This window comes from Pseudonaja textilis, chromosome Z (genome assembly GCF_049901715.1).
Source record: "Pseudonaja textilis isolate UNSWEBS1 chromosome Z, rPseTex1.2, whole genome shotgun sequence".
NCBI classification, from domain to species: domain Eukaryota; kingdom Metazoa; phylum Chordata; class Lepidosauria; order Squamata; family Elapidae; genus Pseudonaja; species Pseudonaja textilis.
In genome coordinates, this window is record NC_142008.1 from 4069719 (window position 1) to 4095305 (window position 25587).

The window sequence follows — 25587 nt, forward strand, 5'->3', positions numbered from 1 at the left end:
ATGCAGAAACTCAGCTGCGAACACAGGTGTGTTATTGAAAGTTTTTTCCAACGGCCTGCTTTGTTGAAGTTGTCTATTCTTGTCTTACCTGCAGCCAAAGTGGATCAAACAAAATTTGACATCACTCAATTGTACATGACACCAGAAGTGGCCGCTGAAGAAAGGATGGCCGACGATGCCTCTGGAAAAGTTGAGGTGGGACATTTAAATACAGGTAGTCCTTGACTTACGATCATGACAGCAGAATTTCTGTTGTTAAGCAAGGCTGTTACTAAATGAGTTGCACCCAATTTTATGACCGTTTTGGCCACAGTTGCTAATCACTGCAGTTAAGTGAATCATGCAGTCTTTAAGTGAATCTTGCTTTCCTTACAGTAAGTGCGAGGACTGGTTGTAAGCCCCATTTTTTCAATGTGCAACAGTCACTAAATGAAAATCTGCAAGTCTAGGATTTCTTACAATCCTTTTTTACGTTTTAGAAGCAACAACTGTGCTGTGCCATAAACTTTAAAAAATTGTGATCTTTATTTATCTGGTAATATGACTAACAAGAATAACAGAATAGAGTAACAATTGGAACAATAGCATATTATAATTAATTACGGCAACCTTCTGTATAAAATAAGCTTTTAAACCAATAGAATAGAATAGAATAGAATAGAATAGAATAGAATAGAATAGAATAGAATAGAATAGAATAGAATAGAATAGAATAGAATAGAATATGGAATGGAGTGGAGTGGAGTGGAGTAGGGTAGGGTAGGGTAGGGTAGGGTAGGGTAGAGTAGGGTCAGGTTGAGTCGAGTCTAGTTGAGTCGAGTCAAGTAGAGTAGAGGTTCTCCGAACCACATAGAATCATAATAACTGGTTCTATAGAACCAGTCCAAACTGGTAAAATCCCACCCCTGAGATGACCCATATGACATCTTCTTCCTTAAGGCCAGGTAAGTCTAACATCTGGCATGTTCTACAGAGGTCAGTTTTCACCAGCTTAGCAGATGCTCATCTGTTTCTTCCCACCTTCAGTATTCTTCCCCTTGGTCTTACTCCAAGACGGTCTTCTGGGACCGCTACTCTCCTGAGCAATCCGGAAAGTGTTTTTGTTTGCGAGAGGCTGGCACAAGAGCAGGCCTCCCCTAAGGGAGGTTCACCAGGCCAGCGGCATCGTTCATTAGTCTTCTGGAAAGTGGGGAGTTTTTTCGCTCTTCCAGATATAGATATATCCTTAACTGACAAGGCAGGACAAGAAGTAATGGATGGAAAACAATCAAGGACATGATAGCAACATTCCAATATTTGAAGGGCTGCAGCAAAGAAGAGAGAGTCCACTTGTTCTCCAAAGCGCCTGAGCGCAGGACAAGAAGCAACGGGTGGAAATTAATCCAGGAGAGAAGCAACGTAGAACTAAGGAGGAATTTCCTGACAGGGAGAACAATTAATCAGTGGAGCAACTTGCCTCCGGAGGTTGTCAATGCTCCAACACTGGAGGCTTTTAAGAAAAGTAGAGTGGAGTGGAGCAGAATAGAATAGAATATGGAAAAGAATATAAAATAGAATATAGAATAGAATAGAATAGAATAGAATAGAATAGAATAGAATAGAATCAGGGGTAAGAATAAAATAGAATAAGGGATAAGAAGAGAAGAGAAGAGAAGAGAATAAGGGATAAGAATAGAATAGAATAAGGGATAAGAATAGGATAGAATAGAATAGAATAGAATAGAATAGAATAGAATAGAATAGAATAGAATAGAATAGAATAGAATAAGGGATTAGAATAGAATAGAATAGAATAGAATAGAATAGAATAGAATAGAATAGAATAGAATAAGGGATAAAAATAGAATAGAATAAGGGATAAGAATAGAATAGAATAGAATAGAATAGAATAGAATAGAATAGAATAGAAGGGACCTTGGAGGTCTTCTAGTCCAACCCCCTGACTAGGCAGGAAACTTTATACCACTTCAGACCAATGGTTATCCAACATCTTTTTAAAATCTTCCAGTGTTGGAGCATTCACAACTTCTGGAGGCAAGTCGTTCCAGTGATTAATTGTCCTCAATGTCAGGAAATTCCTCCTTAAATTCCAGGTTGCTTCTCTCCTTGATTAGTTTCCACCCGTTGCTTCTTGTCCTGCCAAGAGGTTGGACGACCATCTGTCTGAAATGGTATTGTCAGGTTTCCAAGTGATGACATCCATTGAAAAAGATACACATATGTCAAATTCGGGCTTGACGGACATAAGGTTTCCTGCCTGGGCAAGGAATTGGATCGAAGACCGCCAAGGAGGTCCCTTCAAACTCTCTTATTGTGTTGTTCTATAGCAACAATTCGTTTAACGACTATTCCAAGTAATCATGACACTGAAAAAAAGTGACTCGTGACCATTTTTCACAACTATCACCTCTGCAGCATCCCCAGGGACACATGATCAAAATTTGGATGCTTGGCAACTGACTCGTATTTATGACCGGTTGCAATGTTCCAGGGCCACGTGATTCTTGTTTGCAACCTTCTGACAAGGAAAGTCAGTGGTGAAGCCACACTTTGCTTAACAACCATATTGCTAACTTAACAACATCAGGGATTTGCTTAACAACTGTGGCAAAAAAAAGGACATTGAATGGGGGAAAACTCATTGAATGACTACTTTGCTTAGCCAGATTCCAACTGTGGTCATAAGTCAAGATACCGGCTAGTTCTTTCTTTCATTTTACTCTTTGGAAAACCAGGGAGGGTCTGTTCAGAATTTTTTTCCCATGACTCCTCACTTTCCTTGGGGCAATTTTACATACTGGTTGCCCACCTGTTGTTCTCTCTTCTGTCTCCCAAGGACATTCATGCACAATATTACAAATTCAGACATATTACATGTAATCTTTGACTTCTAATGGGTTGGGCTGAGAAAGAGTAATTGGTCCAAAGTCACCCAGCTGGTTTTCATGCCTAAAGTGGGGCTAGAACTCACTGTCTCCAAGTGATTGATCAGAATATTGCTGGAAGGGACCTTGGAGGTCTTCTAGTCCAACCCCCTGCTCAAGTAGGAGACCCTATGCAATCTGAGAGAAGTGGCTGCCCAGTCTCTTCTTTAAAATCTCCAGTGATGGAGTGCCCACAACTTCTGGTGGCAAGCAGTTCCACTGGTTAATTGTCTTCTCTGTTAGGAAGCTTCTCCTTAATTCCAGGTTGCGTCTCTCCTTGAACAATTTCTATCCGTTGCTTCTTGTCCTGCCTTCTGGTGCCCTGGAAAATAAGTTGACCCCCTCTTCTTTGTGGCAGCCCCTCAAATACTGGAATACTGCTATCATCTCACCCTTAGTCCTTCTTTTCTCTAGATTAGCCATATCCAATTCCTGCAACCATTCTTCATATGTTTTTAGTAAAAAGAGAGTATCTGTAGCTCAGAGTTCACACGAGAGGTCCTTGGTGGATTAGCACTAATGATGTTAGTTTGGGTAATGAAATATCTGCAAGAAAACAAGCAAGCACCAGGGACCCCCCAATGTTGTCATTCTTCAGGACTTTGACCATTTTAGAGTTGCCCAATTGGCTTTCGTGCCCAAGGTGGGACTAGAACTCCCTGCCACCTGGTGATTGGCTCAAAGTCACCCAGCCATCTTTCATGGTTAAGATGGGGCTAGAACTCAGTCTCTTGGTTTCTAAACTGGTGCCCTAACCACCAGACCAAACTGGCTCATGTTGTGTGAACGCTGTATCTGGGTTTCTTTTCAGGTATGGCGAATTGAGAATCGGGAGATGGTTCCAGTTAATCCGAAGACTTATGGCCAGTTTTATGGGGGTGACTGTTACCTCGTCTTGTACACCTACACGAAGTCAGGCCGACCTCATTACATTATCTACATGTGGCAGGTAAATAAAAAATAATAATTCCACAGTTGGTGATTGTTGGGTAACCTCAATGGTAGAAGGTGATTCGCTAGTCTCCTATTTTTTAGATGGTTACCAATCTTGGGATCAGCTTAAACCTCAAATCACAGGACCCGAGGCACTGGTAGAATCAAATCGGCTAATTCCTGATACCAAGTCACAGAATTATCTTCTCCTTGCCAAAATATATCCATGTTTTTTTCTCTACTCATAAAATCATGCCTGGCTTGAATGAACAATGCAAGATAAAGCTTTCCGTTCTCTTTTGAAATCCCACAATTTGTGTGTGTGTGTGTGTTATATGGACATTTGGGAGGAGATTGAGAATAAACAAAATAAAATTTAACCCATGGAGTCCAGGACCACAAGATATGGCTAGTGACTGGGTGAGAATTAATATATTCATGACAGACAGGTCTATTGAGGTCTATGAGTGTTGAAGACTCCATAATACCACCTAATTACATCCTGCCTCCAGATGCCAGATGTAGAGGAACACGAATGGGAAGGAAGGAGATGTCCATTTTCATTTCCTATCCAGGCCATGGTTGTCCCAAAGGTGTTGAAGAGGTTTCTGATGAAGCTTCTTGGATGAGAAGCGAAACATCTTCAAGGAAAAACACTTTTGAGACAACCATGACCTGGGTGATTGAGAATCTCCATAGACATGTTGGACTAGGAATGACTTGGTTTTATCTAGTCAGGCTATCCTTAAGTTCTTATTGGAAAGAGTTTTAGAAGAGGCAAAATAAAATACAGATAGTCCTCAATTTCTACCACAATTGGGACCGTATTATGTTGCTGAGTGATGTGGTTGGTAAAGCAAATCATCGTGTGACCCAACTCAATTTTACTCAAATCACTAGAGTCATTGAGCAAATTGCACAATTGATAAGCAAATCTGGCTTTTCCTATTGACTTTGCTTGTTGGAAGCCAGCTGTGGAGGTCACAAGCCATAATCACATCATAAATGTGAGCCAATTGCCAACTGCCCAAATCATGATCACAGGTGCAAAAAAACAGAGCGACACATTCAGTTCCAATTAAACTGATTTATTCCGCAGGCCTGTGCATCGGAATCTAGTCAGCTAAGATTAGTACTATTTTAGCACTAAATAAGGGTTGATGGAATTCAAAAGGGATTGGATTTGGTCCGTGTGTTCCAGTGTAGAGATTCTAGGCTGTCTCTTTTGACTCCATCCACAATGCTCCTCTTAGGTGACCATCAGGTGACCTTCAAGCTATAGTTTTGAAGATGGGTTGTAAATCATTTTTTCACTGCTATTGTACCTGCAAATAGTCATTAAATAAATGATCCTAAGCTGTACTTCTTTACACAGCACATCATGAACCTGTAGACCTTGAGCTGTTTTGATGGCCCCTAATGGGGTGACTTTAAAGGATAATCAGGTGAATTTGGAGGTCAGGTCTATGAGTTTTGAAGAGTTTGAGTTATCTCCAGTTTGGGGGACTGTGTTAAAGAGGACCAATAGGGGAAATGAAGGAGGTCTTCAAAGGTCTTCCTTGGTTTGATGGACCAAAGACCTTCTCTTTGGGAGCAACCAAGCAACACCTAATGGAAAAACAAAATGCTGGTCAATAATGGACCTCGGCCTGATCCAGCAGAGCTATTTTTCTCTTCTTGGATTCCTGACCGTCCTCCTACTTTGGACGGTTAATCCTTTTTTGCTCCTTCTTTGGATCTTGGAAAAGAGAGCTCCATTTTCGTCTCTTCCTCCCTAGGGTCGCCATGCATCAGTGGACGAAATTACAGCTTGTGCTATCAATGCTGTGGAGCTGGACAAGAAATATGGGGATGAGCCTGTCCAGGTTCGAGTGACAATGGGGAAGGAACCCCGGCATTTCCTCGCTATCTTCAAGGGAAATTTGATCATTTATGAGGTACAAACGGCCTTTGAAAGACCTTCATGTTATAGAAGATGAGTCTTTCCTTGCTCCTCTTTTCAACTCAGGTGGAACATCTGGATGGCTATCCTGGCATTACGCAGATGCTGATTTGTTTTTGTGAAAGGGGTGATTAACCTTGTTTATTTTATCGAATAGGAAGAAATAGCTTATTAAATGTTGGTGATACCAGTGCTCCTCAACCTTGTGCCTTGAAACTATGCAGATATTGATCAGAATGGTCCCTCTTATGGATTTCCTATTTCCTGTGGGGTAGAATTCATCCCAGGAATGGGAAACTATGGCCCTTTTATGCCTTGTGGACTTCAACTCCCATGGCTGGCTCAGGAATTCTGGAAGTTGAAGTCCGCAAGTCATAAAAAGGCCATAGTTCCCCATCTACTACAATCCCATTGTCGGGATTCCAGCAGGATTCCATCTCCCTGGGAGAAAAACATCCCACAGCATGATGGCGAACCGATGGCACACATGGCACAGGTGGCACACGGAGCCATTTGTGTGGGCATGCGAGCCCCAGCCAAACTTACCTGCACTGCGCATGCGCATGTTTCCCAGCTGATTTTCAGCTCGTTTGAGGCTGTTTTCACCCTCCTGGAGTCTTGAGGAAAGCCTCTGCAGCTTCGGGAGGCCGAAAAACAGGACTTCTGGAAATATCGGAAGTGCCCAAACGACCCTGTTTTCAGCCTCCTGAGGCTCCAGAGTGTCTGGGAGGGTGAAAACGGCCTCACAGGCTGAAAAATCAGTTGGGAGGCCTGCGCATGCACAGTGCAAGTAAGGGTATGTGTGTTGCTCGTGCATGCACAGGGCGGCAGGGCACATTGCATTGTGGATGCCGCGCACATGTTTTCAGCACACCACAACAAGATGGTTTGCCATCACTGTCCTACAGCATCCATCTCTTCAGGGTTTATAATGTTTGGTGCTGGGTCCCCATTTTTATTTATTTATTTAATATTATTTATTTATTTATTCACCAATTGGCTGTTCTAGGGAGGCATCCATCATGGTCAGAAGACGGAACCTGAACCAGATGTCCAGCTCTTCCAAGTGAGAGGTACCGATGAATTCAACACCAAAACGATCGAGGTCCCCGCCCGAGCCTCTTCTCTCAATTCCAATGATGTCTTCCTTCTCAAGACCAACCAAGTGTGTTACCTGTGGTGTGGAAAGGTAAATGAATTAAGAGTTCTACACCTGTATTCCCTCGAGATACCTTTTTTTCCCCCTGTGGACAGATTAAAAAGAAAAAAGAATTCCTCTTTTTTTGAGAATGATACTAGTTCCAGCAGGCTGCGTATCTATCAAACCTATAATTATTAAAGTTGACAAGGCTGTGGGTTAGTTGATCTCATTACTGGATCTTGTTTGGCTTCCAGTAATTATGAAGATATTTGTACCTGCCCCGTTGCAAAACATTAAAAATAAACCACGTGTGTGGCTATGGAAAATTAGTTTTTCATGATATCTGACTTGTAACCAGCAAAGCATGATCTTGAAGCTTGCAAGAGACAGTCTGTGAAGGCACTGGAAGTCCTTGATTTACAGCAGTTCATTTAATTACAATGGCACTGAAAGAAAGTGACTTACGGCTGGTTTTTACCCTTATGACCACTGTAGCAACTGGATCAAAATCCAGACACTTGTCAATTGACTCGTATTTATGACAGTTGCCGTTTCTGACAAGCCAATAGGGGGAAGCCAGATTCGCTTAAGAACCATGTTACTAGCTTCACAACTGTAATGATTCACTTAACAACTGTGGCAAGAAAGGTTATAAAATGGGGAAAATTCACTTAATCATTGTTCTGACTTAGCCACAGAAATTTTGGGTTCAATTGTAATTGTAATTAGTTGCGGGGGTGTGTGGTTTTGTGCACTGCTTGCTTCCACAGTTCCTCCCAGCCCTGGAGTTGGGGACTCCTGAAATATAAGATAGTGCTGAATGGGTTGATGATGTAAATTGGTAGATAATTTGTCATGTATGAATTTTTATCTTTCTTGCATGGGGGAAGAGCAGTATGAATTTTTGAAAGCTACTTTAAGGCATGTTTAGAAGGTAAGCTACAGTTTTCCCTGTAAGCTGTCTCAACGGGGTAAGAAACTTTGTGTTGGGAGACTTATCCTTCTGGATTCAGTTCCAAGTGGGGGAAAAAGACACTGGAAACATGGAGGCTGTTTGGAAAGATGGTTTCATGGTGGACAGGAGGACCACATGGCCTGGAGCTCCGAAGAAGGAAGGCCAAGAAGAAGGAAGGGCTGAGATGCTGAAAGTTCCTGGGTTTTATACCCTCTGTTGGGCTTTGAGTTTGAGCTCGTTATCCGACTCCCGTGGGGCCATGCGGAGGCAACGCTGTAGGCTGTCCTGAGTGCCAGGCTTGGTTGAGCCTTGCTGGAGGATCATGTAATGAAAGGGCTTTGGGCTATAATTCCTATTATAACTCTACCTGGAGTAGATCTTTGTTATGTAAAATAGAGTTGGCCTAGGTCAGAGTAATGGCCCATCAGCAAAGATGGTGTGGGAGCTATGTTTCTGCTTCTGAGGTGAGTTTCTTCTTCTGAGTTTCTACTTTGTTTAGGGGAAATATTCTGCCTTTTTAATATTTCCTAGGATATTTCATTTTCCAAGGAGAGGAGGGGGGGTGATCCTTCCTACATAAGCCACTCGTGTCCTTTGTTGTTGTTGTTGTTGTTGAATGCATGTGTCAAATCCTCTATCTGGAAACAAGTCGGTTTGATTTTTTTTGGGTTCCCGCATTTCCTGAGTCCTTTATACCGAGTATGATCTAGCAGGTCCTTCTTTGATGTTCTTTCTAACTCTCTTGTATTAATGGGGGAGCTAGCTAAACATTTAGACATTACCAGGAGAATGCCCATCCGTTCTTCTGTAATGTTTTGCGAGTGTCTGATCGCATTTTCGGGACCAGAGAGCTACAGGAAGTATAAGGCACTGGGAGTGGCTTCGGAAGGATGGTGGTCCACTTGCCCTAAAGGATTATGGGCTCTAGGAAGAAGGTGCAGTGACTGAATCCACCTTGACCTGGGTTTTCTGTTTAGGGATGCAGTGGAGATGAGCGAGAAATGGCAAAGACCGTGGCCGATGTCATCTCCAAGTGGGACAAACAGACGGTTCTGGAGGGGCAGGAACCGGCTGAATTTTGGTTTGCCCTTGGAGGCAAAGCACCCTACGCCAGTGGCAAGAGGTAAGATCGACTGGGCTTGCTACATCATATTCCCTCCTCCTCCTCCTCTTCCTCCTCCTCCTCCTCCTCCTCCTCTTCTCCATGAATCCCACACCCTTCTGGCCACAGGTGGGATTCAAAACAGTTTTGGGGAGGCCCATGTTTCATCTTCCCCGAGCCTCTGCAAAGGCCCTGTACCTATCTAGGATCCAAAATGCGCCCTGTGGGGACTCCGGGGAGGGTCGGAGCTAGCCAGTCGTCGGAACTACCAGTTTGCCAAACCAGATGTAAAATGAACCTCCAGTTCACGTGAACTGGTCTGAACCGGCTGAATCCCACCCCTGCTTCTAGCATTGATGACGTTATCAGTTTAGTGAAACATCTGCCAGAAAACCACTCAGCTCCAAAAGCACCAAGAACTTCACAGTTGTTGTTGTCCCCTCCTCCTCCTCCTCCTCTTCCTCCTGACCTTCTGGCTGTGGAAGCCTTGAGACATTGTACATAGTTGTCTCAGCACACTCATGGAGAAAATACAAATAGTCCTCAACTTAAACCATTCAAAGTTACACTACCACTGGAAAAAAGTGATTTATGACTGGTCCTCACACTTACGATGATTGCAGCATCCCCGTGCTCACATGATCAAAATTGGGGGCCTTGCAACCAGGATGTATTTATTACAGTTTCAGTGTCCCAGGGTCATGTAATCACTTTTTGGGACATTCCCAACCAGTTTCTGACAAACGTTCAATGGGGAAGCTGGGTTTGCTTAACGACCATATGATTCACTTAACAATTGCAGTGATTTGCTTAACAACTGTGGCAAAAAAAAAAAAAGATATGAATCTGTTGTGGCTCCGGGCTTGGATTCAGCTCCTGTGACTGATATGAGTTCAAGTGAGGAGGACATGGGAGAAAAATATGAGCCGGCATGGCTCAGTGATTGGACTAGTAACCAGGATGAGGAGATGAATGTGACAAAGGAAGACAGACCTGATGTATTAGAATTGTCAGGACCTTTGACCTCCTCTGGTTCCTTATCTGATCAACAGCCGGGAATGGCCGACAGGGAAGTTTTGAGAGAGTCTTCTAGTGGAGATGAGAACTTGGAAAATTTGTGGTTAAATGTAAGGAACAGAAGACGTTTGAGAAGGCAAACTCAGCTGGAACGAAGGAGGAGGGCGATGAGTCAGTAAATTAGCACGTTGCCTCAATGAGTATAAAAGGACACAGCTGGGCTGGTACAATTTGCCAGGAACAAAGTGACTTATTGAGTGAGGACGTTACAGCAAGAAGCTCTGAGACTGGAGATTTATTGCCAGGACTGGTTTGCCGGACAGAGTGAAGATTTATGCTGTGGATTGAGATTTCTGCCAGCCGTTATCTTGTAAGACTTCTTTCCGTTTGATTTAATTTTGAAACGGCTGCTTTCTGTTTTGTTCGTTTGAATTTTGAAGGGGAGTCATAACATGAATCACTTAACAACCATCTTGCTTAGTAATGGAAATTCTGGTCCTGATTGTACAATATATTTTTTTTGGAAGCTCCAAGGAATAAATCTGTATCATTAAAAAATATTTTAAAGATGTTGGGAGAAATATCCATCTGGTTCAGTTCCAAGCTGGGCGAAAGGCACTGGAAACATGGAGGCTGATTGGAAAGGTGGTTTAATGATGTAGCAGAACCACCTTGGTGGTCCTGGGCAGCTGGCCACATGGAGTTGAGAGTGGTGGTGGTGGTGTTATGCCTTCTCTTGGGGTTTGAACGTGAGCTTCCTGTTCCTGTGCAAGAGCATGTGTTCTATTGGCTGTTGTCAGACTCCCATGGGGCCATGTGCAAATCCTAGGAGTTTGTCTGATCTAAGCTTGTTTGAAGTTTGCTGGGGGTGGTGCAACTGAGATGATACAATGAAGGGGCTTTGGGCAATTCCTATTGTGGCTGAGGGCTAATCCTACCTTTGTTGGATCTTGAGTGACGGCATTTGCTTATGAATAGAGCTATCTCTTTCTTTATCTCTTAAATGCTGACATCTGCTGTGGGCTATTAAGGAAGGTGGGGGCTTGTTTTCCAAGAGTGAGTTTCTCCATTTCTCATGCAGGGAAAAATAATATTCTGCCTTTTCAATATTTCTTGAAATATTTCATTCTTCTAAGAGAGGAGTGGACGCTAACTTTCTACAAAGGGAATCTCTGTGATGAGCATTGTTAATCAGGGAATCAAGAATGTGACTTCCTTCCTTTTCCTTTTTTAATTTATTTTATTTTAATTATAAGAATACAACATGATGCAGCCTTTCTGGTGCTACAATACATATATAAATGTTATTTCACCATTTACAATCCCGTTGTTTCATACATTGTTTATTATTCTAATCATCCTAGCTACTTATGTTTCGCCCTTGCTTTCTTCTATGCAACCACTGATAGAATTTATTCCACGTTTCATAGCACTCAGATTTCCCCTTGTTTTTTAATTCTAGGGTTAATCTGTCCAATTCCGCACAGGCCATAATTTTCCTTATTATCTGTTTCTGGCGGTATGCTCTCCTTCTTCCAGTATTGCACATATATTATTTTAGCCACCGTCAACACATGTAGTATTAGATAAATTAAATCCTTCCTATATCCTTCTGGTATTATCCCTAGAAGAAAAAATCCCGGCTTAAATGGAATACACTCTCCCACCATTTGTTCCACCCATGCCTGGATCAATCTCCAATACTTTTTTTTTTTTTTTGCAGCATTGCAGGGTCACCACATGTGAAAAAATGTGCCTGATACATCATTGCACTTACAACAGTTTGGAGATAGACTTTTGAACATTTTGGAAAGGCTTGCTGGCGGAAGATCCTTCCTTTTCTTGTATGAGAAAAGTAAAAACCTTAAGAAAGTTCAAAACATTCTCAAAGATCCATCTCATCCTGGGCACCCTTTTTTTGAACTATTACCATCTGGCAGATGGTACAGGATAATAAAAACAAGGACAAATAGGCTGAAAAACAGCTTCTATGCCAGGGCAGTAGCTCTGTTGAATTCTGCTGTATAGTGCAGTGTGTAGTCAGGGTTTTCAATTCAGTGTGTGGAGTGTGAAGGATGTGTTTATTTTCATGGTCATGATGTGCACTGAAGATGGCGTTTGATTTCGTTGTATGAGGTGCAATGACAAAAAAGTAAACTAAATTAAAATTTCTTTCATTCCCTCATCCCTTCCTGAACCTTCTTCCTCCCTCCCTATTCCCTCCCTCCTGTCCTTCCTTCCTTCCTTCCTTCCTTTCTTCCTTCCTTCCTCCCTCCCTCCCTCGCTCCTCCCTCCTTGTTTTCTTTCCTTTCAAGGACAAATAGGCTGAAAAACAGTTTCTATCCCAGGACAGTAGCTCTGTTGAATTCTACTGTATAATGCAATATTAATGCAGTATCAGGGGTTTCCAATTCAATGTGTGGAGTGTGAAGGATATGTGTGTTTCTGTTTATTTTCGTGGTCTTGATGTGCACTGAAGATGGCGTTTGATTTCGTTGTATGAGATGCAATGACAATAAAGTAAGAATCTGTGCTAATACAGAATATGGAAATAAATTTGCTTCCCTTGTCTCTTTTCTCCTTCCCAATCTTGCGATGTGAAAGATTCCAGGAACAAGTTCCTCACTATCAGGCTCGCTTGTTCGAATGCTCCAACCAGACTGGGCGATTCATTATGACTGAAATAGTGGATTTTGGCCAGGATGACCTGGACGAAGAAGATGTCATGTTGCTGGACACCTGGGAAGAGGTCAGTATGAGATGTATGACCTTGACCACGTTGTCCCTTACAAGCATGCAAGCTTTTCAGTACAAACTCAATTTGCAAATCCCAGGATTAAAAGAATGGCTGACTTGCATAAACCAGCAAAGATTCCACGATTCATATTCCTTGACTTACAGCCGTTCGTTTGGCGATCGTTCGAAGTTACAACTGTGCTGAAAAAGGTGACTTATGAACATTTTTCACACTTAACAACTGTTGCATATATCCTGTGTCAAGCAATCTACGTTCAGGTGCTTGGCAATCAGTCTCTTTTATGACAGCCGCAGAGTCCCTGGGTCATGGGATCATTTTTGGTGATCGTCTGACAAGTAAAGTCAATGGGGAAGCCAGATTCGTTTAACAACCGCGTTACTTATTTAACCAGGGCAGGGATTCGCTTAACAACTGTGGCAAGAAAGGTCGCAAAATGAGGCAGAACTCAGCTAACAACTGTCTTGCTTAGCAAAGGAAATTTTAGAATTGATTACGATCCTACGCTGAGGAACCCTTGCACTTCAAGCATTAACAAGGATTAAATATAATTGTTTTCCAGATTGGATATTAGGACTACAACCCCCATAAATCTTAGCCAGAAGGCTAGGGATCTGAACTCCAATTAAGGGATCAGGAGTTGAGCTTATAAAAGTCTTAACCAGATCTACATATACACAAGCGAAATACCACTCACGCACTATCACAAAATTTCCAGAACTGTAAAGCTTACAAACTTGAAACTTGACCTGTATGTTCCTCTTGGCTTCTAGGTGCTAACTAAGAAAGGATTTTTCGAAATGACTATCAGAGCCTTAGTGTTTCCTATGTTATTATTAACATGCTCTGATGCTAAGGAGTTCTACTCCCCCTCCCCACCTGAAAGGAAATCTCTTCCAAATGCAAAACACAAGCAGAAGAGAGGAGTTTTGGTTTCAGTTTCACAGCACCAAGCAGCTGTAGTACAGAACAGTTGAGCTAAGGCCTGCCCAGGCTCCTTGCTGTCTCCTTCTTGCTCATACAGCAAATACTGGTTCAGTTTCCAAGCAGCCCTTAACTCTCTCACATACTGACAGGACGCTAGCCAGATTAATACTGATGGATGCTGATAGACAGAGGCAGAATTTTCCCCCCTTACTTTCCTCCCCAAAAACTAAGCCCAATCACATAGTTTCATAGTGAAGCATGGGTATCAAGCTAGTATAACTATATATATATAACTATATATATATATATATATATATATAAGTTGCTGAGACAAGAAGGTTTGCTGTGTCTGTCAGCGTAATGTCCAGAGCATGGAGGCGCTATCAGGCCAGTAGACAGGCCAGTACATCAGGAGACATAGAGGAGGCCGTAGAAGGGCAACAACCCAGCATCAGGACCGCTACCTCCGCCTTTGTGCAAGGAGGGACAGGAGGAGCACTGCCAAAGCCCTGCAAAATGACCTCCAGCGGGCCACAAATGTTCATGTGGCTGCTCAAACGGTCAGAAACAGACTCCATGAGGGTGGTATGAGGGCCTGAAGTCCACAGGTGGGGGTTGTGCTTACAGCCCAACACCGTGCAGGACGTTTGGCATTTGCCAGAGAACACCCAGATTGGCAAATTTGCCACTGGCACCCTGTGCTCTTCACAGATGAAAGCAGGTTCAAACTGAGCACATGTGACAGATGTGACGGGGTCTGGAGATGCCGTGGAGAACGTTCTGCTGCCTGCAACATCCTCCAGCATGATCAGTTTGGCAGTAAGTCAGTAATGGTGTGGGGTGGCATTTCTTTAGGGGGCCACACAGCCCTCCATGTGCTCGCCAGAGGCAGCCTGACTGCCATTAGGTACTGAGATGAGATCCTCAGATCCCTTGTGAGACCATATGCTGGTGCGGTTGGCCCTAGGTTCCTCCTAATGCATGACAATGCTAGACCTCATGTGGCTGGTGTGTGTCAGCAGTTCCTGCAAGATGCATTGATGCTATGGACTGGCCCGCCCATTCCTCAGACCAGAATCCAAATGAGCACATCTGGGACATCATGTCTCGCTCCATCCACCAACGCCACGTTGCACCACAGACTGTCCAGGAGTTGGGGGATGCTTTAGTCCAGGTATGGGAGGAGATCCCTCAGGAGACCACCCGCCACCTCATCAGGAGCATGCCCAGGCATTGTAGGGAGGTCATACAGGCACGTGGAGGCCACACACACTACTGAGCCTCATTCTGACTTGTTTTAAGGACATCAAAGTTGGATCAGTCTGTAGTGTTTTTTCCCACTTTAATTTTGAGTGTGACTCCAAATCCAGACCTCCATGGGTTGCTAAATTTGATTTCCATTGATAATTTTTGTGTGATTTTGTTTTCAGCACATTCAACTATGTAATGAACGAAGTATTTAATGAGAATATTTCATTCATTCAGCTCTAGGATGTCTTATTTTTGTGTTCCCTTTATTTTTATGAGCAGTGTATAACTATATAACTATGACTAACTATAACTAACTATAACTATATAGCTGCCTTCTCCCTATATATACTGGTGGGAAGGTTGGCTGTGTTGTCATTTCTTGATTGGTTGATGTTGATTGGTTTGTTAGAAATGACAACACAGCCAACCTCCCCATCAGTATATATAGGGAGATGGCAGCTCCGATCACGCTTTGCTCGCGCAAGCATAAAGTTGAAAGCACCAGCCTGAAGATGGCGAGTGGGACCTCATCGAAACGTTGCCAAGATGCTCTCAAACGTATAATATAATATAGGTATAATATAGATATGGATATATGGATAAAGATAGATAGATAGATATAGATATAGATATATAATCTATATCTATATCTATCTATCTTTATCCATATCTATCTATCTATCTATCTCTACAGTATATCTATCTCTCTCTCTCTCTCTCTCTCTCTCTCTCCAGTATATCTATATCTATCTATCTATCTATGTCTACAGTATATCTATATCTGTCTGTCTATCTCTCTCTCTCTCTCTCTCTCTCTACAGTATATCTATCTATCTATCTATCTATCTATCTATCTATCTCTACAGTATATCCATATCTGTCTGTCTGTCTGTCTATCTATCTATCTATCTATCTATCTATCTATCTATCTATCTACAGTATATCTATATCCATTTATCTATCTATCTATCTATCTATCTATCTATCTATCTATCTATCTATCTATCTATCTATCTAAATCTATCTATCTATCTATCTATCTATCTATCTATCTACAGTATATCTATATCCATTTAGCTATCTATCTTTATTCTATCTATCTATCTATCTATCTATCTATCTATCTATCTATCTATCTATCTATCTATCTATCTATCTATCATCTATCTATCTCTCTGCACAGTATATCTATATCTATATCCATCCATCCATCCATCCATCCATCTATCTATCTATCTATTCATCTATCTATCTATCTACATCTATCTATCTATCTATCTATTTATCTAGGTCTAGGTGTGTTTGGGTTTTTTCCAATGTAATCTACACAGGAAAAGACCCTTAACACACCCAGACCTACATACCTGTACCCGTGAAAATCTACGAAACAAATGTGTGTGTGTGTGTGTGTGTGTGTGTGTGTGTGTGTGTGTGTCTGTATGGATGGTATTCAGCTTTGTTCGGGTATTTTCCCATGTCATTGTAGTTGTGCTTTTAAAGTTGTAGCAACGTTTTGGCAGAATCTCATCTGCCATCATCAGGCTTCTGTATTGTGTTCATCTGTGACTCACAGCTGATGAGATTCTGCTGACATGGGAAAATACCTGAACAAAGCTGAATACCATACATGTAAGTACCAGTGAAAACTTAAGAAAACATACATATATATATATATATATATATATATATATATATATATATATATATATATATATATATATATATATATATAAAACTATATATCTCTCTCTCTCTCCCCTTCATGTATGCATGCATGCATGTATGTATGTATGTATGTATGTATGCATGCATGCATGCATGCATATATATATATATATATATATATGTATGTATGTATGTATATGTATATGTATATGTATATGTATATGTATATATGATATTCAGCTTTGTTTGGTAGCGACGTTTCGGCAGAATCTCATCTGCCATCATCAGGCTCGGGTATTGGGTTTATCTTCATTGTGTGTATCAGGCTTTCGCAGCCGTTTCTGTTTTAAATTTGGTGCTAACCTTGTGCTTTGTTAGAATGGTTTTTTCTTCATCCTGATTGGTTGGGAATCTAGGTCTGTGTTTATTGGTCTTGGAGTTTGCTGTGTTCATCTTGATTAGTGTTTCTAATATCTTCTGTCTGTTTTGTAGCATTTTTTTTTTGTCTTGATTAGCTGGCAACATTGTGTTTTGTAAATTGGGGGCTTTTAGCACAGCTTGGCTTTGAGTGAATGGACGGCAATCGTTTATTAGGAAGCTAGGTTTCATCTGGGTGGCTGGCTGAGGTGTGTTTGGGCTGGAGGTATCGGGGGCGGTGGGGGGGATCTGTTTGTGCCCAGGTGTTTGCCTGGCTTGTGGTGTGGAGGTTTTTTTGTTTGTGAGTGCAGGCTTCCAGATAATTGACAGTCTGGTGGAGTCATCTCTTTGATTCATGCTCATTAGAATACACACACACACAAAAAAAAAAACACTTAGATTTTCTTACAACTGTTTGAAGTGTCACATACATATAGTTTTCGACTTACAATTGTAATTGAACTGGAATTATAGTGATGTTGAAAGACTTATCCTTCTGGGTTCAATCCCAAGTGGGTAAAAAGACGCTGGAAACATGGAGGCTGTTTGGAAAGATGGTTTAATGGTGGACAGGAGGACCTCATGGCCTGGAGCTCCAGAGTGAAAAGGAAGGATGATCACCTGCTCCAAGGTGAAGGAAGAGATCAAGAAAAGAGGCTGAGGGGCTGAGAGTGCCTGGGTTTTATAACCTTTGTTGGGATTTGAATTGAAGCTTGTATTCTGATTGGTTGTCAGACTCCCATGGGGCCACGCAGGGGCAACTCTGTAGGCTGTCCTGGGTTCCAGGCTTGGTTGAGTCTGGCTGGATGATGATGCACTGAAAAGGGCTTTTGGCAATTGTTGTAGTTTTACATGGAGATCTTTGTTACGTAATATATTCTGGCCCAGGCCTTAATGGTCCACCCATTAACAAAGGTGGGGGCGAGCTTCTGCTTCTGAGGTGAGTTTCTGCTCTTGAGTTTCTACTCTTTTTACGGGAAATATTCTGCCTTTTTAATATTTCCTACGCTATTTCAATTTTCTAGGAGACGGGTAGATGCTAACTTCCTACAGTGATAAGTAATGGCAGTCACTAAACAGGTCACTTCATGACATCACTGATCACAAATGGACTTTCTTAACAACTGCCATGTTTACAAACCTTCTTCTTCTTTTTTTGTTTTTCAAACATAGCCATTGTGAAGTGAAGTTCATTCTATCCAATAGGCATTTTTGCTAGAAACCAGAAGTTGTAAATTGTGGTCGCATGATGGAAAATGCTGCAAACCACTGAAAATGCCCAATGGCCAAATGTCCCAAACCAGGTTGTCAGTTACTCTAACTTTGAAAAGTTACTAAGCAATTGGTCATAAATTGAGGACTCTCTCTGTTACAACATTGGCTGTGACGCAACATATCCAGATCTGGTGGTTTTGAGATAGGCTACAGCATATCCTGGCTGAGGAATTCTGGAAGTTTAAGTCCATACATCTTAAAGTTGCCAGAGTTGACAAACACTAATTCACAACACAGGTAGCCCTCGACTTACGTTCGGTTGCAACTGAGCCCCCAACATTCTTTTGCTAAATGAGACAATTGGCAAATGAAATTTGCTCCATTTTACAACTTTTCTTGCCACAGTTGTTAAGCGAACCCCTGCATTTGATAGGTTACTAGTAATACCTGTCTGTTAAGTGAATCTGGATCCCCCGTGGATTTTGTTGGTCAGAAAGTCGCAAAAGGAGGATTGTCAGGATTCCATTTAAATCATGAGTCTCAAGCCAAACTTCCAAAACTTAAAAAGGATATATTGAGAGTTAACATGCCGGCATTGCCTGGGTGTAGCCGACTCTGAGACACATAATTCACTGTCAACCTTGACCCTGTTTTTTCCCCCACCCCTTGGGTATATTCTCCAATGGGACACATCCCTAGCCAAGAGTCATCCATCATGCTCTCCAGCTAGAATTTTGCACAGCAGAAACTTCAGTCACCTGGAAACTATCTTTGAAAACATTGATGGAATGTAGTTTCGGTTTTGCAAGCTGATGCACTGCTCCCCGATCCTTTTCTGTTGGCAACTCTTAAAAAGACCACAGAAATATTTTATGAGTTGACAGGGATCGTATGACCTCGGGGACACTGCGACCATCACAACTATGAACTAGTGGCACAAGAATTTTGATCGGGTGACCGTGGCAGAGGATGCTGCAAAGGTTGGAATGGAAAAAAAAACAGCCATAAGCAGGGTTGAGCTTCAAAAATGTTAGGAACGGGTTCTCTGCCCAGTTGCTGCGTGCCCTGCACTTACCTGCATTGAAAACGGGCCGCATGGGGACTCCGGGAAGGGTGCTGTGGGCAGGGCCAGGCAGGAGTGGAATATGGGGGGGTGGGGTTTCTCTGAACTGCGCAGAATCTTAGCTAGGTGCTCTCCCGAACCCCTGCGAACCCCCAGCAGCCCAGCCCCAGCCATACGTCACTTTTCCCAGTCCTGTTGTACATCGGAACAGTCAGCCAACGAACCTCCCGTATTGGAGTTTGCCCTAAAAATGTGTATTATTAGCGCCACCTGGTGGTGATGACAGGACCCTCTTTTTCCCAGCTTCAAATGAAACGGCTTCACGAACCGACGTCTCGATTCGGGGCTTTCTAGCTCTTTTCCTTCCGACCTGTTTCCTCTTTCCCCTCCTTCAGATTTTCCTTTGGGTTGGGAAAACCGCCAACAGCTATGAAAAGACGGAGTCCGTTTCGGCAGCCAAAGAATATTTGAAGAACCACCCAGCGGGGAGAGACGTAGCAACCCCAATCATCACCGTCAAACAAGGTCATGAGCCCCTGAACTTCACCGGTTGGTTCACTGCCTGGGACCCTTACAAGTGGAGCGTAAGTCCAAAAATAATTTGGGGGGCTACCTGAATGTTTAGTCAAAATTGGATGCCGTTCCCCTTTCTTGTATCTTGTTGAAAACTCAAGTCTTGCAAACTGTGATGGGCAATGGAGGCCAGTTGTGTATGTAGCCCCACCTGAGGATGACGATGGCCAAGGGAAGGTTGCAACGCAGCTGTGAAACTAAGATCAGAAGGAAAAGGTGAATTGAAGAAGAAAATGTAGGTTTAATCATGAAGTAGGCAGCCCATGCCCCATTGGGTCAGGGTTTCAGAGATATTTCCTCACCTAAATAGAGAAACAGAATGAGTAAGGCTGAAGAAAGACACAGCAGAAGAGAGAAGCACTTTTAACTTCCTTCTGGCTTCCCCATTGAGTTTCTTTGTGGGAGTCTGGCAAGAAGCATTGGAAATCTTCCTCCCTCTCTTCCTCTCTCCCTTCATTCTTCTTTCTTTCATCCTTCCTTTCTTCTTCCCTCCCTCCATTCATCCATCCCTCTTCCTCCCTTCTTTCTTCCCTTTCCCCCTGCCTCCGTCCCTTCATCCTTCTTTCTTTCATCCTTCCTGCCTCCCACCCTCTGACCCTCCAACCATTGCTGCCTCTTTCATCTTCCTTCCTTCCTTTCTTCCTCCCTCTCTGCCTTCCTCCTTCTTTCTTTCACCTCCCTCCCTCTATCCATCTCTCCCTTTCTCCTCTCTCCTTCCTTCCTTTTTTCCCCACAGCCTCCTCCCTTCAAACCTTTCTTTCATCTATCATCCTTCCTTCCTTCCTCCCTCCCTTCTTTTTTCATCTTCCTTCCTCCTTCCCTCTAGCCATCTCTCCCTTTCTCCTCCCTCCTCCCTTTCTTCCACACAGCCTCCCTCCCTCCCTTCAAGCCTTCTTACTTTCATTGTCTTCCTTCCTTCTTTCCTTCCTTCCTTCCTTCCTTCCTTCCTTCCTTCCTTCCTTCCTTCCTTCCTCCTTTCTCAACATAGTTCCTGCAGATATTATTGAATATAGTTTAATCATTTTGTACCCGTTACACTTTGCACAGTGTAACATGTACAATCCACAAAACCATTGCAATAGTCCAACCTCGGTGTAATTAAAAGAAAGATACAGTTAACGGGCTGAGAAAATGTTAATTAAAAACATATTTTAGATTGAAGGACAAGCTGGTTGTACAATTCCCATTTCCTTGCCTCTGGAAAGTTTCTTTCAGATTTATGCCAGCAACAGTGCTATACGGCTTAATTTAATCATCCCTTTATTTCCTAAACCATGATCCCTTCTGTGCTCTTTTAGGATGGGAAGTCTTATGAACAGATGAAGAGTAGTTTAGGGGATGTATCTGCCATATCAGAAATTACGATGGTGAGTACGCCTGATGGACTGCAGAGGTGGGAACTGGGGGTTGCTTCCTTCCAGGAATTTGGAGTCTCACATATAAAGCAAATGAATTAGGGGATACCTGAACAAGGACAAGTTCTCCATCAGCATTACTGTCGAGCCATTGAGCTGTGGTGGCACAGTGGTTAGAATGTAGTATTGCAGGCAGACTCTGCCGACTGCCAACAGTTTGATCCTGACCAGCTCAAGGTTGACTCAGCCTTCCATCCTTCTGAGGTGGGTAAACTGAGGATCCAGATTGTTGGGGGCAATAGGCTGATGCAAACACAAGCAACAGAACATAATGACACCAGAGTCTCGGATTTTCAAAAAGCTGATTTCAATAAACTCAGAGAGAACTTGAGAAAGGTTCCATGGATGAAAATCCTAAAGGGGAAAACAACTCAAGAATCTTGGGAAACTCTAAAAAGTATGATCATAGAAGCCCAGACCAGCACAATACCACTGAGAAAGAATAATAAGATATCCAAGAAGAAACCAGCATGGCTGCACAAATATCTCTCTGGCAAATTGAAAGAAAAAAAAAGGACAAGTACAAAAAATGGAAAGAAGGACAAATAACTAAGGCAGGATATCAGCAGATAGACAGAATCTGCAAAGACGAAGTCAGGACAGCAAAGGCTCAGAATGAACAAAGACTTGGAACAAAAGTCAAAGATAATAAAAAAAAAGTTTCTTCCAACATGTACATAACAAGAAAAAAATCAAGGAAATAGTCGGTCTGCTAAAGAGAGAAGACGGCAAGGAAGTAACAGGCAACTGAGAGAAAGCAGAACTGCTGAACTCATTCTTTGCATCCGTCTTCACGCAAAAAGAAACTATAGCTCAACCCACCAAAAACATAACTGTAAAAGACAAACCAGAAATAAAAGCTAAAATAAGCAAAAAAAATAGTAAGAGAACACCTGTCTGATCTTGATGAAAACAAATCACCGGAGTTTTAAAGGAGCTGGCAGAGGTCATCTCAGAACCACTGCATCATAATCGTTCAAAAATTGTGAAGCACCGGAGAACTACCAGAGGACTGGAAAAGAGCTGATGTGGTTCCCATCTTCAAAAAAGGGGAAAATACAGACCCAGGAAACTATAGACCAATCAGCCTAACATCAATACCCAGGAAGATACTGGAAAAGCTAATAAAAAAACAGACCTGCCAACATCTAGAAACAAGTAAAGTAATAACTAGCAGTCAGCATGGGTTTGTTAAAAACAGATCATGCCAAACCAACCTCATTTCATTCTTCAATAAAATTAACTAAATTAGTAGACCAGCAAAATACTGTGGACATAATATATTTAGATTTCAGCAAGGCATTTGATAAAGTAGACCACAACCTACTTCTTAGTAAACTAGAAAAAAGTGGGATAGATAGCACCACCATTAGATGGACTCGCAACTGGCTGGCAAACCGTACCCAACGAGTAGTCCTTAATGGGTCTAAGTCCACATGGAGGGAAAGTAAGCAGTGGGGTGCCACAAGGTTCCATCTTAGGCCCAGGACTCTTCAATATCTTCATTAATGACAGATGAGGGAATAGAAGGGGAACTTACCAAATTTGCAGATGATACTAAGCTGGCAGGAATAGCTAACACCCAAGAAGATAGGCTCAAGATCCAGAGGGATCTTGACCGACTAGAACACTGGGCCCTATGTAATAAAATGAAATTGAATATAGAGAAGAGTAAAGTCCTACAGTTAGGCAAGAAAAACCAAAAGTACCCATATAGATTGGGTGAAACCAGGCTCAATAGCAGTAACTATGAGAGGGATCTTGGAGTCTTAGTGGACAACCAGCTAAATAGGAGCCAGCCGTGTGCAGCAGCAGCCAAAAAAGCTAATGCAATCCTAAATTGTATTACCAGAGGGATACAGTCAAGATCAAGGGAAGTACTAATACCACTCTATAAAGCCTTAGTAAGACTACACCTAGAGTACTGCATCCAGTTTTGGTCACCACACTATAAAAAAGGATGTTGAAACTCTAGAAAAAGTACAGAGAAGAGCAACCAGGATGATTAGGGGACTGGAGGCTAAAACATACAACAAACGGTTGCAGGAACTGGGCTTGGCTAGTCTAGTGAAGAGAAAGACCAGGGGAGACATGATAGCGGTCTTCCAATATTTGGGGGGCTGCCACAGGGAGGAAGGGGTCAAGCTATTTTCTAAAGTGCCTGTAGGCCAGACAAGAAATGATGGGAACTGAACAAGAAGAGATTTAACCCGGAAATAAGGAGAAACTTTCTGACAGTGAGAATAATCAACCAATGGAACAGCTTGCCCTCAGAAGTTGTGGGAGCGCCATCACTTGAGACTTTCAAGGAGAGATTGGACTGCCATTTGTCAGAAATGGTGTAGGGTCTCCCGCTTGGGTGGAGGGGGGTTGGACTAGATGACCTACAAGGTCCCTCCCAACTCTGATTATCTGTATCTGTATCTGTATTGCATCAGGGACCAAGATAAGACTCTGTGAACCACTTAGAGAGGGCTGTAAAACACTGTAAAGTGGTATACAAGTCTTAATCTTTATTGCTATTGTTGTTCCTACAAACTCACTCCAGTTCTGTCTACAAGCCAAGAGCACATATGAAATTCAAAAGCAGGACTCCCAAATCAATAATGAAGTATCAATAAAGGAAAATATTTATAGCTCTAATGAGAGAGTGGTCTTCTTGCAGAGATGTCATGACCCAAACTAGGTCTAATTCAGATAATGAAACATCTGCAAGAAAAACAACCAAGTTCAGAGAACACCAAAGACCCTTCAATAATAAAGGCTCAATGTAGTATTTTGTTCATTCATTCGTTCATTTGCTCATCCATCCATCCATTCATTCAGTGAGCACTGGAAGAATATTCTCTGGAAAATAAAGAGAGGAACCCCTACAGACCAAAAGATCTATTCATGTTTTTATATTTCAGGAAAGGAAGAGAAAAAGATATTTTCATACATATGCATAGGTCATAGATGATGTAAGCAGAGATATTCATGATTAGCAAGTCTTACTTTCCCATACTTGTAGAGTTTCTATCTTTAAGAAAGAATTATAGTCCTAATAAAATGAAAGATTAGTTACCTTGTGATAGAAATTAAGATAAAGCTTACTGAGAGCTGAGTACTTCAAGGCTGCCTCAATTAACATATATTCCTTCTATGTTTTTATTTTGCTAATCCAGAAAGGAAAGGAAAGAACGAAAGGAAAAGGAAAAAGGAAAAGGAAAGGAAAAAGAAAGGAAAGGAAAGGGAAAGGAAAAGGAAAGGAAAAAAGAAAGAAAAGGAAAGGAAAAAAAGGAAAAGGAAAGGAAAGGAAAAGGAAAGGAAAGAACGAAAGGAAAAGGAAAAAGGAAAAGGAAAGGAAAAAAGAAAGGAAAGGAAAAAGGGAAAGGAAAGGAAAAGGAAAGGAAAGAAAAGGAAAAGAAAAGAAAAGAAAAAGAAAAAGAAAAAGAAAAAGAAAAAGAAAAGAACTAGAAATCCAATATTCTGAAAAGCAAAGCTCCAGTCTGCTGCATCGTATCTATTTTCAGGAGTACTCTTAATCACCTTAAAGGTCTCCAAGATGAAAAGCGTGTTGATTTTCTAGTATGTTATTTTTGCAATGGTTACATAATTTCCCCCTGAAATGTTGACAAGCCCTAAGATTCTTTGAATCCCATAGTGCATAATCAAGCACTTGAATTTCTCTTTTTTGAGCTCCCAAAGGCTTTGATCAATTTTTCACACATAGAACATAGAATAAAAGAACTGGAAGGGACCTTGGAGGTCTTCTAGTCCAACCCCCAGCTCAGGCAGGAAACCCTATGCTATTTCAGACAGGTGGTTGATCCAATCTCTTCTTAAAAGCCTCCAGTGTTGGAGCATCCACAACTTCTGGAGGCAGGTTGTTCCACTGATTAATTCTTCTTACTATCAGGAAATTCCTCTTAGTTCCAGGTTGCTTCTCTCCTGGATTAGTTTCCATCCGTTGCTTCTTGTCCTGCGCTCAGGTGCTCTGGAGAATAGCTTGACCCCCTCCTCTCTGTGGCAGCCCCTCAAATATTGGAACACATGTCACCCCCTGTTCTTCTTTTCATTATACTAACTGGACCTTCATATGTTTTAACCTCCTGCTTCCTAATCACATGACACAGACAAGGAATAATGGATGGAAACTGAACAAGGAGAGATTTAACCTGGAAACAAGGAGAAACTTTCTGACAGTGAGAACAATCAACCCATGGAACAGAAGTTGCCCTTGGAAGTTGTGGAAGCTTCATTACTGGAGGCTTTCAAGAAGAGGCTGGACTGCCATTTGTCAGAAATGGTGT

At 42.1% G+C, this 25587-nt stretch overlaps 1 protein-coding gene across 2 annotated transcripts in view; it reads left to right on the forward strand.

The window, feature by feature from the left end:
* Positions 1-25587, forward strand: part of VILL (villin like) — a 70296-nt gene that overhangs the window by 39032 nt on the left and 5677 nt on the right. For both annotated transcript variants that reach the window (XM_087916494.1, XM_087916493.1), the window contains exons 11-18: positions 95-195; positions 3736-3873; positions 5636-5794; positions 6809-6988; positions 8873-9018; positions 12619-12763; positions 19703-19891; positions 21179-21247. In XM_087916494.1, the coding sequence (XP_087772620.1) occupies positions 95-195; positions 3736-3873; positions 5636-5794; positions 6809-6988; positions 8873-9018; positions 12619-12763; positions 19703-19891; positions 21179-21247 (1127 nt within the window). The remainder of the gene's footprint in view (positions 1-94; positions 196-3735; positions 3874-5635; positions 5795-6808; positions 6989-8872; positions 9019-12618; positions 12764-19702; positions 19892-21178; positions 21248-25587) is intronic.